The 16704-nt window shown below is 40.7% G+C and overlaps 1 protein-coding gene across 2 annotated transcripts in view; it reads right to left on the reverse strand.

Moving 5' to 3' along the window:
- Positions 1-16704, reverse strand: part of bcl11ba (BCL11 transcription factor B a) — a 65306-nt gene that overhangs the window by 40843 nt on the left and 7759 nt on the right. For both annotated transcript variants that reach the window (XM_079573414.1, XM_079573415.1), the window contains exon 2: positions 10970-11518. In XM_079573414.1, coding sequence (XP_079429540.1) covers positions 10970-11518 — 549 coding nt within the window. The remainder of the gene's footprint in view (positions 1-10969; positions 11519-16704) is intronic.

Genomic DNA, 16704 nt, shown 5'->3' on the forward strand with positions numbered 1-16704 from the left:
AAGAGAAGAGAAGAGAAGAGAAGAGAAGAGAAGAGAAGAGAAGAGAAGAGAAGAGAAGAGAAGAGAAGAGAAGAGAAGAGAAGAGAAGAGGTAGAAATTAATCTTTGGTTCACAGACACATAAAAACACAAGACTAGGGACAATACAAAAATGTCCCATTTCAAGTGTCTTTATCTTATTTTAAGCTAATTTCTCTCATTTTATGCAAATTAATACTTGTTCCATTGGCAGACATATTTCAAGTCAGTCCAAACCTACACAAAGTCTTAATTCAAGCACATTTTAAGCAATTCATCTAAGATAAAATGGCATTTTGCATCTTGTGTACCCCTTGAGTCATTCATTCATTTAAACTCAGAGTACCCCTTACCTCAAGCATCTTACCAATATTAATACAAAGTGACCAACTAAACTAAGATTATTCGGTATTTAATAGTGTGCTGTGTTCAAAATGAAGCTACTGAAATTCTGCTGAGTTTCACTGTCTTTTTATCATCTTGGCTGATATTGATATATATAAAAATATAGCTCACAAGTCTCTCTTTTAGTCATACCAATGAGCAGAAAACACATCAGTGCAATAACTGAAATGCATTTCAAAAGGGAAAATATAGCAGTAGACCACATCAAATTTGTCAAGATATCACTCAAGACTCTCCTTTAACTCCACAAACAGCACAGTATAACTTCCCACGGCCTCCTCAAAGATCCTCCTTCCCCGCGTCGGGCGCCGCTTTTGTCTCTCCTCGCAGCGTCATTAAAAATGCATTAGGACAGTAGCGCGCCTTGAACATACAAACACTCACGCGCACAAATAAAGTGAAAGTAGCCATGAGCGGGATACTGGGAGGGGCGGACGCAGACGCGGGAGGGAGAAAGAGAGAGAGAGTCAGCGATACAAATAATTACCACTTCAAAAAAAAAAAACGGCCCGGCGCTTCCATCCAAGAGGCCTCGCAGCTTTATTGAAACAACGCAAGGGAAGGGGAAAAAGGAGAGAAAATAGCAGAACGGCGGGTAATGCCCCTAAAGTACAGGCATGCTTTATATCAAAACACACACACAGGCTTTCAATTGAAGGATAAATACGCATACGGTAAATATTTTAGGGATACGCCACTGTGCTCGGGCCATTATTTATTGAAGGCGTGTGTGTCCGAGTGAGTAATGTTTACAGAAGACCGGATAGCGCGGCTTCTAAACGGTCTGTGCGAGTGTGTTTGCGCGCCGTGTTCAGCGACGTGAGGAATAATTCGAATTAATTAACTACGCCCGCATCTGATAATTAACCTTAAGTAGTCCGGACTTCTGTGGGAGGGCGCGAGCAAAGTGAACGACACAGAGAAAGAAAGAGAGAGAGAGAGATGGGAGGGGAATGGAAACAGGCGGCGTGATGTTAGAGGAAACAACAGACAGCTTTGTATTGTTGCGGAAATGAGAGTAAAATATCCATTTATATCTGTTTAAATGAAGAATGTTGGAGTGATTTTGACTTTCCCAGTGAAGTGGAATAAGTATTAAAAACATCTTATTTCAAGTTAACTGAGATTTATGATCGAATTCAAAGCACAGCGAGACGTTAAGTCCTCGATTTCATTGCAAAAATGCTAGTTCCACTGCGAGATTTCTTTGTTGCCAAAACCAAATCAAGGGCAAATCTACTTATTTCAAGAAAAAACATCACTTATTTTTATTTTATTTTGTCATTTTGTGCTTGAGGTGCCAAAGGATAGCAGCTGCAGAAGAAACCGAACTAACGATACGATAACAAAATCGGATGTTCGATATATTGAGGCTGGAAAATATCGCGATAAACGATGCTAAACGTGAAATACAATGAAAGTCGTCTTAAATTGGGTTTAAGAACAGTTTTACATTAGAAAAATAGGAATAAATGCATAGACAGCCCAAAAAAATTTATCGTTTATCGGTCATTTATTCAACGATAAGTCGATATAGTGATTATTAGGGCTGGGACGATACACTTTACTCGCGATACAGTAATCAAATCGGATGTTCGATATATTGAGGCAGGGAAATATCGCGATAAATGATATTAAGCTTGAAATACAATGAACCTCATCTTAAATTGGGTTTAAGAACAGGTTTGCAATAGAAACATACGAATAAATGTACAGACAGCCCTAAAATGTATCATTTATCGGTCATTTATTGAATGATAAGTCGATATTGTGAATATTAGGGCTGGGACGATACACTTTAGTCGCGAATCCCGATACTGGGGGCCCGATACGATACATCTCCGATACAATATATTCCAATGCACAAAGTATTAAATGTATGATCAGCACCAAAACTGCATTTAACATGTAAGTCAAAAAGTTTTTTTTTTCTATAACTGAGTTGAGTATCAAAGGTATTTAAAGTCATTCAAAGTTTCCGATATGATACACATATCACAGCAAAGAAGTGATATATTGAAAAACGATATTGCGTCACTGCCCTTGTAATTATCTTACCTGGACTACTCGCTCTGAATAAATGACTTAAACATGTTGTTTATATTATTATGTGTCAGGAAGATGCTCTGCACAATGGCAGAGAGGTTAAGTTTCTTTACACACTGCACGTTATCTGAGTTGTGAGTCGGAATCCCCGGCTCTGACACTTTGCTGGACGTCTGCCCCATGCACCCTTCGCACCATTTCATTTTCCACAAAAGCAGAACATGAAACAAAACAAAAAAACCTTCTATAATAAGTCGTTGAGTGCGGTGTTGCCAGTAAATTTGCAATATACGGCGCGGTTCTAGGTTACACTGCGGCGTAATAAAAGCATATGAGAGCGAAAACCTGCTGCTGGCACACGCTACACCTGTCAACTGCTCTGCCAGATTAAAATGGTGTCATCAAAACCACTCCCTCCCCTCTCTCTCTCTCTCTCTTTCTCTCTCTCTAACCGGACTTAGCAAAAATGTCTGAATTAGGGAGCGCTTGACAAGGCTTAGGGGCTGCAGGAGCGCGCCGTGTCAGGTGGCGTTGACAGCGCTCCAAGATAACTACGTTTGAGAGAAAGAGGGAGGAAGAGAGAGAGAAGGTGATACTTGATTCGCTAATCCACCCAGCCGCTCCACCGTGTCACTGCTGTTTATGATTTGAAGGAGTAAAAATGCACGTTGGTGGAAACTAGGGCATGGGGATCACCTTTGGTTTCCTGGTAGATGGCCTTTGCCTTTTTGAGGACTTTACAGAGTTCAAAGGAGAGAATAATAATCCAAGTGCTGACCAATACAATCAAGCTGTAAAAGTCGAAATTTATTTGAATGAAATGAAGCCAGTAGTAGTTGTAGAAGTCTGTGTTGGGGGTAATGTATTATAATGAGTGATAAAAATATATTCCTTTTTACACTAAGGAACATAACATATTACTATTATGGGAATATATCATCATCAAGTTACAAGCACATTTAAAAGTACACCACGCAAAATTTTGGGATATACTGTTAATATATATATTTCAGTTTTATTTTTGGGGTACACGGTGTGAGTTTAAATGGATTGTATTGATGAAAATCTGGCCAAATATAATGCAGCACCAAATCAAGTTGGTGTCTGCAGTTGCGTTAAAGGGGCTCCATGCAAGTTGGTCATTCTATGCTCACTACTGCCACCTCAGGTCATACATGTAACTGCATCTTCTATATTAAGCTTGTGCATGACGGCAACCTTTTCAACAACTCAACTCAACAACTTTTTGAGTGACTGTGCAGGATTTGGGTTCTGGGCTCATTCTACACATTAGGACATGGCTGGGACATCTAGGGGGAAACTCCGTACAGTCCCTTTAAGTTAATGCTGTCAAAACAAAACACAGAGAATAGGGGAAAGCGAAGGAAGGAGAAGGAGATCTCTGACTGCACTTTTGCTCAGTGGCATTATTACAATCTTCATTTTAAATTTCGTTGAAAGTAACTCAAAGTAACTCAAAGTAGTCTCAGCTACATTTTTGAATCAGTTATAGGTAATACAAACAAACTACATTTTAAAAGCTGTTACTACTAATATAGAATATATTACAGTTGTAAAGTAACTTGCCCAACACTAGTAGTAAAAGCATACAAAAAAAATCAACTTCACTGGAAAAATGACCATCTTAAATGAGATAAATGATGTTTGAATGAAGGCACTTCATGTTGAGTCAGTTTGAACTAATCTAAGATCAGATAAAAACAATAATGCCAGTGGAACAACCGTAAATCCCACTTGAAATCAGCCAAATTAACTTTTAACATTTAAAACTATTTCTTTTTCCACTCAAAATGACCCAAAACAATCTGAATTTAGAAAAAAAATGGGCTTGTTCCTTTGGCAATAAGAGGTTTTATCTCATCTAAGACACCTCAAACTTTAGATTTAATCTCTTCATTCACAAGTAAATGTGTGTCATTTCTTCTTTAAGATAATCATTCTTTTTTCAGTGTTCATGAAGCTTTGGCATTGATTTACATGCCAATTTTAAGAAGACCAAGTCAAAACCTACACTTATAGTCTTCAAACATAAAGAATGAGTGGAAAAGGTGACATTGTATTTAATAATAATAGTCTTAGTAGCAGCATTGTCCAATTCACACAAACCTCCACGATTTCATTCATTTTTTTAGTAACTTTTTAGTAATATCCATCTCAGTCCAGAGACTACAACAACTCGGCTTTTTCTCCCCGTTTTGAACTGTAATTTATGGATAAACCGGAGTGTAAGGTACGGACAAATGCTTTTCCCTGATATGGCGGAGTGAGATGAAAGCATTTTTTTGTCTTTTTTTTTTCTTCTTCTATTTCTTCGCGGGGCCTGGAGGGAGTGCTCCTGTCGGGAGAGATGGTATTTTCAGATAGACGCCACGTGCCGCCGCCGCGCAGAGGCCTTAAACGATGACACCGATAACGGCCATTAAGCCACGATTAGCGGAAAGGACGTGGTAAAAAAAAAAAAAAAAAATGGAAAAAATGTAGCATTAACGTTTAGGACGACAAAATAGGTCAAAGTGAGTTCAGCGTGGACACGTGGGGAGTTCAAGTGACTGTCAAAAAATATGGGCCTTCGTGCGTCACAGCTAATGTTACTGCTAAACGCTTATGGCTAGAATTGAAGATAGATGTGGGACAGAATGAAGTAGTAGAAGTAGCATTAGTTTTTGCAGGAGGAACAGCAGAAATACATAAATTTAACCTCTTAACCCCCACCTTAACCAAATGCAAATCCATATGATCATAGCCTTTAGGTCATTGTAACACCTCATTTGAAAGCTAAGACCTATAAACACTTCTAAATGGATACTTTTTCCTTGTGTTGTCGTCACCTTTATGATATTGCTTTTTGGCAGGGTTTCCATTACATTTTTGCTACATTTTTATCGCTTTTTGTTGCTTTTTTGTCCCTGTTTTTGTTGCTCTTTTGTCCCTTTTCTGTCACATTTTCGTCACTTTTTTGGTCCCTTTTTCATCACTGTTTTGTCACTTTTCTGCTGCTCTTTCCTGCCTTTTCTATTGCGTTTTCTTCACACATGTTTGTCACGTTTTGTCGCTCTTTTGTTGCATTTCCATCCTTGTTTTTGTCTCGTTTTCGCCGCCATTTTGACACTTTTTAAAAAAAAACGTTTAAATTTGAGTAATGCCTTAAGAGCAAAAAAAAACTCCACTGGCCTATTCCTTTTTTTGCCTCCTCAAATGAAAGCAATATAATATAATTTTACATATTTTAAGCGGCTTACTTTAACTATGTGGAAGATACTACACTTTGTAATAATGGCACATGAATGCACAATATATTTATCTATAAAAAGTAACTTTAATATCTAATTGTAAACCAAAAAAGCCCAAAGCATCCCCATAAGGACTTCTCTTTGCTCATGTTGCCTAACTAAAGAGACAAATCCAGCCGCTCTGAAGTCATTTTGAACTGAATAACTTGACCCGTTGCTCTTCCGCGTGTGGTGCATCTCACAAAGAGGGGGAAAAAAGCCGTACATTATGACCTGCTGGGAGCCAATTACCGGGCATGGTTTTGTGAGCCCTGTTCGGAGGTGGCGGTCCCTGATCACTTTTCCCGCCGACTCTCTCTCTCTCTCCCTTCGCAAACCCTTGTGTGTCTCTCGATCGCCCGATTTCGCCAGGTAATGACAAGGGCAGAAACCTCGGAGCCACGAAGCGAAAACTCTTCTTTCCTTCCCCCGGTGACTTTGAGCAAAAAATGTGTTTGAGGAAGTTATATTTATGAGTTTAAATGGACTTTAAATGGTATTTTACTTGTATTTCAATGTTGAGCTAGAAACGAGTTCGGCTCAGTTATTTGGCCTGTCTCACGTCTCTCGTATCATATTCTAACCTCTTACCTAAACAGAGTGCATTTCCTCAAGTTTGGCTTTAACCAAATCTAAAAGCCTATTGAAAAGATGGAAAAAATAGTGACAAAAACACAACAGGAAAGTGACAAAAAGGCAATGAAATAAAAACTTTTAAAAAGCGATGACAACACAGGAACAACACAAGGAAGCGCATTTTCTCCAGTTAAGGTTTACCGAAATCTAAAAGCTTCTTACAGCCTATAAGCCAGTCTAACGCCTCATTTGAAAGCTAAGACCTGCAAAATCTTTATATTTCTGTGTGAAGTTTGCATGTTCTTCCCGTGTCTGTGTAGGCTTCCACTAAAACATGTACAATAGGTTCCCCTCTGGGGCCAGGACTCCACTGTAAAAGAGATTCTTAATCTCAGTGGGACAAATAAAGGTCAAATAAAACTAATCATAACTTTTCTGATGTCACATTTCTGAAGCTTTTTTGTCGTGTTTTCATCACTATTTTGTGCTTTTTTATTGTGTCATTGTTGCTTTTTCATCACATGTTTGTCGCTCTATTGTTGCTTTTTTGTCAAATTTTTTTTGGTGCTTTCTCTATTGTGTTGTTTTTCTGCCACATTTTTGTCACTCTATTGTTGCTTTTTTGTCACCTTGCTTTCATTCTCATTTCCATTGCTTACTTGACGCTTTTTTTCAAGAAGCTTTTAGATTTGGGTAAAGCCAAAATGTGCTCGGTTCAGGTTAAACACTGAAAACCTGTTGTTAAGTCCAACACACTTTAACTTAACTTGTAGTTGCCATGTATATCATGAAACGTATCCATTTTTTGGTGAATAAACCCCCGCTCTCCCCCCGTGTGTTCCTAAGGCGCTGGTGGGGACATATTTCAGGAGTGTAAAGCACCGAGGCTAATTTTCAAACATAAAAACGTTATTGCCGCAATATAGTTTACAGTTGCCATAGTGCACGTCCAATTGAACCGCTAATATGTTTTGGCTTTTAATGCGAAAATTATTGCGCGGCTCTGTTACGAAGAAATATTGTGCAATTACAATCTCCGAGCCGCGCCGTGGAATCCGCGAGAGGGAAAGCGGGTTAGAAATATTGCGAGTATTTAAACAGGGGAAATATACCTGCTAATAAATATGAAAAATGTTAGGCTAATAACAATGGCGATCAATTAGCTGCTGCCATGTTGCGCAATAGGGGAAGTGAATACGGTAACAGCTGCAAGTCTAATCAAACAACTCAAGTGGGACAATTTCGATCCACTTTTTACTCCAGAGAAGGGCCGGTCCAGGCCTTCGTGGGGCCCTGGGCATAATTTGACTGGGGGCCCCTCAATAAACTTGTGGTGATTGGGCTCAGCATTGATATTTAACTTCCCATACTTCTTGAAGGGTCCTTTGAAATGGCATTAAAACAGACTTTAATCATACTGTTAACTACAGAATATTGAGCATAGTATTGCAGTCTTCACTACATTATTTTAAATATTTTCTGCAATAAAACCATAGTAGTCACACTTAAGGGGCCTCTAGTTGCCTCGGGGCCCCAAGCAGTTGCAGTGTATAGACTGGGTCAGCCCTGTTCCAGAGACTTGAAGAAAACAATACCTCAATTTTCAGGTTTTGGGCCAATTTCTAAACTTTCACGTGGAAACTATAAAAAAAAATGTAATGTTTAATTGTTTTTATTTCATTTTCTCACATTGGTGCGACAACAATATCTCCACGAAAAGAAAATCTACAGACTTGCCCACCACCTTAACAAGCCCAGGCCACAACCTGTCGGAGTAAAACCGACCTTTGTTTTCTCTATCCGGGACACTCAGGGCTAGGACATCAAAAAAAGGAGTCGTTGTAACAGTTGTGTAGGAACAGGAAGTTGTAATTGTAGAAGCAGCAGAAGTTGTGTACAGTATAGGAAGTAGTAGAAATAATAGTAGAAATACAAGTCGACGCAGCAATCCTAGTTGATATATTCACTTGCATTTCCCTCACGCACTGTTTAAGCTGCCACTGCTCATGCAACTTAGTCTAATGTGTTGAATTAAGAGCACAGTCGCCGTCCCGAACGCTTGCGCCGGTTGCAGTGGCTGGTGCGCGCTAACAGCTTTGTGAAATATTGATGAAGTGAATGGGCCTAAACTCAGCGAGACACGGAGCTGCCCAAACCGCAGACTGACACTTTCTAAAGAGCTCCGTCCCGCAGTGAAGCATGGGGTTTACCTACACTGCTCCTGCCTCCCCAAAGAGCGCCGGGAGGAGACGCCTTTTCAAGTTTATGCTATAGATGACAACGACTTAACACATCAACATTTAAAGATGCGTAATTCATTTCAATAAAACATTTAGCATTCCGTGTCTTTGATATGCACTTATAAGAGGAACATTGTGGCTCAGACCATGAGTTAGTTTAGCCTTTGGACTGTATGTCGCCCTTTTTTTCGTAGTTTGGCTAGGGGTGCGACTTATACACAGGTGTGACTTATATATCAAAGTATTGTATTACATAATTTCACGTCATGTTATTTATTTTCGAGCAGCAGAAAGAAAGTTTGGTGTGAAAAGCGGAGGTTACTCTTACTGCAACGAAGAAACCAAAAAAAGCTAATCGCGGGCTAAAAGCTAGATGGTCACAGCTAGAGGAACGAGTTCGCAAATGCGTGCTTGAACAACGTGCTGCCGGGAGAGGCTTGTCAGCGGTGCACCAGGGAGGCTAGTGCAACTTATACTCCGGATCGACTTGTATATGTTTTTTCCCTCTTCATTATGCTTTTTTTGCTGGTGCGACTTATACTCCAGAGTGACTTATATATGTTTTTTTCCCTCTTCATTCTGCTTTTTTGGCTGGTGTGACTTATACTCCAGATCGACTTACAGATGTTTTTTCCCCTCTTCATTATGCATTTTTGGCTGGTGCAACTTATACTCCGGATCAACTTCTAGTCCAGAAAAAACGGTACGCCAAACCATTGTCCTAAACCTATCCATTCCTGTCTTGTGCCTAGCAATAAACAGACACAGCAACTATTTACGTGCTTATAGATTATTAATAAATGATGAATAACACATTTATAAATGTGACAGACACAATGTATGTCAGAAAGAGATTATTATCCAATATATCGTCATCATTTGTCATTTCCTCGCAGACGTTCGACATTTCTTTGCAAGTTTGCTTTGACAAAATGGATTGTCCAACCAAATAACAGATGTATCGAGTTACATTTATTAATATTGAGTTATGAACATGCTAACTTTTAGGTTGATACAGCAAAGCAGCAAATACACTAAATCAATTATTTTCTTTGTGTTGAAAAAGCATCTTACAGGGTGTACTCCAAGTCCCATAGAGACTTTTTTGGGATAAATCATACTTCGTTGAACATTTGTGACTAATTAGTGAAAGGACTGCTTGTTCCTTCCCACTCCAACTTCATGTAACAAGTTTTTTTTCTCGAAGCATCCGTGCTGTTTCTTGTTCGCCTGCCTCCCAGCCATCGGCTCCTTTAATGAATGACCTCCGAAACGGTCTGAACGCCTGTAAGGTTTTGTCGCTTTTTGCTCTCGTGGCTTCCCCGCACCAAATGTCGGACTGGTTGGAGAGATAAGTGGCGCTGCTAAACGGCCTCCTCAGCCTCTCTGAATGTGGGCACAACTAAGTCCCCTTTTATTCCGTCGCCTCGCTGTCCGCTCTCCATGTTTTTGCCATCCTTTCGCTCCATTTGAATTTTAATGGGCTTTTCACCTTTTTCCAAGCAGATGGCCAAGGCGGGGTGAGGCGCTATGTCAGGTTTTCAGCACAGTTTGTTTCAACTCATTTAGGGGGTTGGGGGGCGCCTGTTTGAATTTGTTGGCTAATTTCTTTTTGTAAGAGGATGAACAGGGAATTTCCCTTCGGTGATAGTTCTAAATGTAACTTTTTAAGAAACTTGGTCATGGCTTCTCTATCCAAGGACGTCAAAGTACACGATTGAAAACAGATCATTCCCAGCCAATACACACCTCTCATTCAGGGATCATCCTCCTTTTATAAATGTCATTTATAGAACATTACACATTTTGTTTAGGTGCAGATGAGGTGAGATTATACATTTTTCCAGGGCTTTGCTTTGTTTTCGATGCTGCTCGTTGTTGACAGACCCATCGAGACATAACAAAGGTCACTCATTAAATCTAAATGTTGAAAACGAGACTGCAACTCCTCCCTTGCTCATCAACTTGCTTTTCCTTACAAAACCAACCTAGTTCCACGCTAAACTCTCTTCCTTTCGCGCAAATCGTTTTACACGGGACGATTGTACATTCATAGTTTGGTGTTCAGTTGAGTTTTTGAGGTAAGGTTTCAGGGCATTTGTGTAATACCTTTTGGATTTTACTCTAAACTCTACACATACATAAGAAAAAGAGTTGAAATCTGTGTCTAATAAGTAGCTCTAACACATGTTGTGAGTCGAAATTGAAGCAACATTTACTTTTTACAGGAGCACAGGGGTAAATCAAGACGTTATTGTGGTCCAGAGTCAGGATGAAGTTTTAATTGAAAATCTCACTGGTAATCTATACGGGACGGCTGACTTGTCGAAACCTCTGCCAGTGTCTAACACCAGTGTCATGTGTGCAGAGTGTTGAGGGTGTGTGTGGGGCCTACCTCCCAGTGCGTTCTCCTGCTTGGGGCAAATCCCTTTCAGGGGCGTCCTCTCCGCCCGGTCTCTGCCCGCGCCCCGCGCCGTCTCCTCGTCCTCCTCCGGCGTCACCTGGATGCCGATCTCCACCGGCTCCAGCACCTTTTTGAGCTCCAGCCGCTGGGACTGCTGCTGGTGATGATGAAGGCTCTGCATCGTGGGACTGCCCCCTCCTCCTCCTCCACCCCCTCTTCCTCCTCCTCCCCGGTCGGCCATCTTGTCATAGCAGCCGTTGGCGAGCGGCGGCGGCGTCTGGCACTGCTTCTTCTTGTGCTCGATGAAGAGGAGGATGTCGCCCAGCGGGAAGGTGACCTGGCACTGCCCGCAGGTCAGCAGGTCGTGGTCGTCGTGGAGGCCCGGCGGCAGGGCGTGGGCGAGGGCGGGGTCCAGCGGGTGGAGGTGCGGGGGTAGGGAGGGGAGGCCGTGGGGGGGCAAGGCCAGCGGGTGGTGGTGGTGGTGGTGGTTGTGGTTGTGGAGGGAGTTGGTGAGCAGGCCGCCATCTGGGTGGTCAACCTCTGCGGGGCGGCGAGGAGAGAAAAGAAAGATGAGGAAATTATTAGTGCGTCTCAATGAGTACCTCAAACAATATAAATATCTCAAAAATGGTCAAACCAAAGAAAACTGGGTAACATTTTTAGCTAAATCTTAAATATAATTGAGTTAACTATGTTTTAGCAAAAAAAATCTCTAATGTGACATAAGCAACTTAAAGTCCTTGCCAGAAATTTTGAAGAAAGTAGCATAGAAGCTCATTGTGTTTATGAGAAATGGGGGTGGGATTGAATACGTTCTCTCTTCCCACTCCCTTCCAGACAGCAATGGAAACTTTTTTTTTTGCATGTTAAATAGTGTTCTGTTATTGTTACGATGTTGCACAAACTATGTAATTGCTTTATCTCCCTTGTGTCCCACTGTGAAATACCAATGCCTGGAATAATTCAATGAAAAACACACATTTTGGAAGAACGCTGCCTCATGTGGCAAACCTTAACTTAGCTCACAGGTGAGGCCTTGCGTGTTATAAAAAGGCTATGATATGTTATTGAGCAGGGAGTTGATTAATCCTGGTTGCGAGGGCTGTAGGTGCAGATTGACAGCCACACTTCAGTCAGTCTGCCCTAAGGAAGCAGCGGAAGTAGCTTAATTCCAACTCAAAACTTTCCAACAAAACACAATGCGCTCTAAATGTTAAAATCCCTTTCCTTCCCACCTTCCCCTGATCCCACACATACAAATCACTGCACAAACACCCTTTAAACCGACACTTCAGTGACAGTGTATTCGAGGATGCAGCTGTTACCACCAATTTGTTAAACTTAATTTTACAGATGTGCCCAATCAGAAGAGGTGTTCAAAGAAACAACTCAATTGAGCTTTTTCGTTGTTGTTTTTTTTACAGTGCAACGCTATGATAAAACCGCCGTAGCATCCCAACAAGACAAAGCCGCTTCGCATTCTTGTACATTTAACCCTGAATTATCCCCGAACGAGCGCAGAAGTTGGTGAAAAATGATAAACAGGAAGAGCACGATGCCCCCCCCCTCCCTCCCTCCCCTCCCTCCCCTCTCTCTCTCCCTCTCTTTGCAGAAGATGATGGATTAGCAGCAGGTTGGCCATTTGTCTGCGGCTCCACATTAGGAATGCAAACAGATTTGGGATGTCAAATGCAGATGAAGAGTCCAGATGGAGGGGCCCACCTCAGAATCTTACCTGCTTTAAGAGCGCTTTAAACACAACGCGCCGCATACATTACAATATTTACTACAGGAGGAGCGGGGAGTCCGGGCTTATGGCTCCGCGAGGGCACCTGCGGCGGCATCTGCGCGCTTTTATTTACACATAGTATTTTTTTTAATGCCGTTTTTAAATATTTCTGTTTATCAGTGGAACAGCCGAGTCCTCGCCGTAAAAGCCTGCTGCAGTCGATTAGACGTTTTTTCCCCGACGTATCCAACCGCTGTCGTTTCATTGAGCAAGACACTGCATCCAGTCTGAGCGCATGGGTGTGAGAACGAACCAGTGTTTAACCTGGAGAGTGCTTTTGGTTCCGTTCGGCTTTACCCAAATCTAAAAGCTTTATGCAGCCTACAGGCCAGTGTCGCACCCCATTTGAGCCCCAAACATATTTTCTTCTGTTTGGCATTACAGAAAGAAACGGGGGGGGAGGGGAAAACAAGGATGAGAATACAACAAAAAATTGTGATGAAAAAGCTACAAAAAGTGACCAAATTAACAATGAAAATGTGACAAAATGCGATAAAAATGCACACAAAAAAAAAAATACGAAAAAGTGGCAAAAATGTGATTAAAAGAAGCCAAAAAAAGTGACAAAAATTATGAAAAAGTGGCAAATATGAGTCAAAAACGCAATAAAAAGACCGCCAAAAAAGCAACAAAAATGTGACAAAACAGCATGAAAAAGTGACAACAATCCAATGACAACAAGTCAACAATGCAATGGAAAAGATCCATTTAGATCAGTTTTGTAGGCCTTAGCTTTCAAATGAGGTATTTCACTGGCTTATAGGCTGTAAGAAGCTTTTAGATTTAGGTAAAACTTAACTGGAGAAATTGCGCTTCCTTGTGTTGTTCCTGTGTTGTCATCACTTTTTAAACATTTTTTATTTAATCGCCTTTTTGTCATTTTCTTGAGTTTTTGTTGCATTTTTACCCTCCTTTCTATCACTATTTTCACATCTTTTAAAGAAGCTTTTAGATTTGGTTAAAGCCGAACTTGAGAAAATGGGGGTAAGAGGTTAAAAATACGATACGAGAGACGCGAGACAGGCCACACAACCTTTTGTAAATAAAATCAATCGACAAAAGAACAGCCGAGGCTTAGCGTCAAATCGATCTGAAATCACAAATACTACACAAAAAGATGGAAGATAATGTGAATGTCTGGATGAGAGTGTAATGAAACAAACAAGCTCATTTAGTTCAAAATGTAGGATATGTCATGCATTTGCCCCACATACGAATTCACCTTAACGCCTCTAAGCAGCGTTTCCTTTCAAATGAGCGTCAGATGTTGTGTTTCTGCGTCTTGTTCTCTTATCGGTCCATCTACAGGAAGCGTGTGTGTGTGTGTGTGTGTGTGTGTGTGTGTGTGTGTGTGTGTGTGTGTGTGTGTGTGTGTGTGTGTGTGTGTGTGTGTGTCAGCAGGTGCGCGGCGTCTCCTCTGTCAGCGCCTATCTCTCTTTCTCTCCCCGTCTCCTGCAAACTCCGGTGTGCAGCTTTTAACAAACAAGTCCCGCCATGTTTCTGTACGCCGCAAACTCAGGGCACTCTGGGTCATCTGCAACTTCGAAATCGTCTTTAGTTAGAAATCCACTTAATTTCTGACTCTGTTACACATTTGCCTGGTTTTATACAAAGCGAGGCCATTTTGTTGTGTTGTGATTATTCAAACGTGGATTTTATTATGACTTTGTTCTCAAACTTCTGCGCTTTTTTGTTGCTCTTTCGGCGCTTTTTTGTTGCTTTATCATCAACTTCATGATGCTTTTTTTGTCTCGTCTTTGTCGCTTTTCAGAGGCAATTTTTGATTTTCATTTCCATCTCGTTTTTGTCACGATTTTGTCGTAGTTTTGACACGTTTTTGTTGCTCTTTTGATGCTTCTTTCTGCTGTTTTCTCCCTCATTTACATCTCATTGTTTGCTTTTGCTTTTTTTCGTCGATGGTTTTGGTCACTTTTCCATCACTTAGGTCGTGTTTATGTCGCTCTTTTGATTCTCATTTACCGTCACTCTGTATAAAACCTGCTATCCTTGTAGTTTAGACCAGTGTTTCCCAACCAGGGGTAAGGGGACCCCTGGGGGTACTCGAGGACCTAGCAGGGGGTACTTGGAACTATTTCACTTGCTTTAGGAGAATTGTAGGTTTATTTTGACTGCAACATTGTCCTTTTTCTTACAAATACCACTGTTAAGTAATTACTTTTTAAATAAATTGTAACACCCTTGAGGTAGGGGGTACACGGTTGAACACTGAAAGGCCAAAGGGGTACAAAAGATTTAAAAAAACGTTGGGAACCACTGGTTTAGACCTCCGCAAACATGCTGTAATCGTTTTGTTCTTCATATTTCCATCTTCTCTCAAAGGTTAACGCTCCTGGACGGGTTTTGCACCGTGCACTGTGGACAGAGCCTTGATTTTTCAAAGCTAATTGCCGTATTTGTTGCAACATAGAGATTCGTCTTTTAAGATCGTGCGAGCCCTTGTGCGAGTATACGACGAGAGAGAAAGACAGAGAGAGCGAGGGAGAGAGAGAGGGAGAGGAGGAGGAAGAAGGCTGCAGGCTGCAACCATCTGTCCGACATCGCTCCACAAATGAACAGCCATGTACAGTAGTGATCAACATTAGAGAGAATAATGCCAGAGACGTGACCTGGAACAAACACAGTTGACAATTAGACGCTGACCTATCACCGACCTGGCGGCGTCCCGTGAATCGCAACGGAGGGAAATAAGAGGCGGAAAAACACACAAGGCGAAACCTCGAGAAGACGCTCTCACTTCCTGTCGGTGCAACTGATCGACTCGAAAAAGCAGGAGATGAGTTGCCTTTTTTTTTTTACACAGTGAAAAATGTGTTAATTCTTGTATAAATTCAACTTTAATAAATATCGTTTGATATTTTAGAATGAACAAAGTGTATAGGCAAACAGAACAGACTAATCCACCTGTTTGGACTGATGTAAACTATAACGAGAAATGGAGAAATGGAGATGTCTTATTATTAACTGCACCTTAAAATGTGAGTGTTAATGTTAAGTAAATTGACTTCATTTATATCTTGTACTAAATTTGTAAAACTTCATTAATGGGAAAAACAGATAATCCATAAAGGGAACAGGAATATTCCAGTAACCATAACTAAGAATAATAGTACAGATTAAGACCATATGTAAGTAACAAAAATAGTCTGTACTCAGAATTCCCAGTTGCCTGCACTAACATGTCTAGTAATCAGAACTTGTATCAGTAATGAATACTGTGAAATCACTCCTAATCATACTAGCATTACAAGTAATAATTGGTTTAAGTACTATGCATCAGGTTTACAGCTTATTCCAAGTAAGCACTATGGGTTAAAATTTACAGTGTAGTTATAGAAGAACATAAGACGACAACTTGGACATTTGACTCCACGATTGAGCACGAAATATTGTAAAAAACACTTCATTTCTGACGCAACTCCTCTTTTCGATAGGGGTTAGTGACAAGTTCATTCACAAAAAAAGTATTGAACAACCTAAATAAAATCAACAAGCGTTTTCTGTTTTTGTGCCATCAGTGTGAGTTGGAACAACAACGCATTATGTCATAACAGCTCAAAACGTAAACGTTGCCTTCACCGTGTAACAAAACACTATTTTGGCAACACTTTGTAATAACTGCAGGCTGGTAAACATTTGTGGATACTTATTTCAGCGTTTTTAAAACATTTACCAAACATTTTTTAATTGAATGGGAATTAGAAAGAGCAACCTTTTCCGTTGCCAGACTCATGGACGGTGTGAGTTACTATGGCAACTATTTACACTGAAAAATGTACAACCTTAAAATTAAAATTGTTTGACTCTAGGTCCTTTCTGTTGAATCTGAGTCAGTTTGAACTAATCTGAGATGAAATAAAATGCTAATGCCAATAAATCCCTCTTGAAATCAGACAGATTCACTTTTTCATTTCAAAAT

The sequence above is a fragment of the Gobius niger genome (assembly GCF_951799975.1).
Source record: "Gobius niger genome assembly, chromosome: 16".
Taxonomy (NCBI): Eukaryota; Metazoa; Chordata; class Actinopteri; order Gobiiformes; family Gobiidae; genus Gobius; species Gobius niger.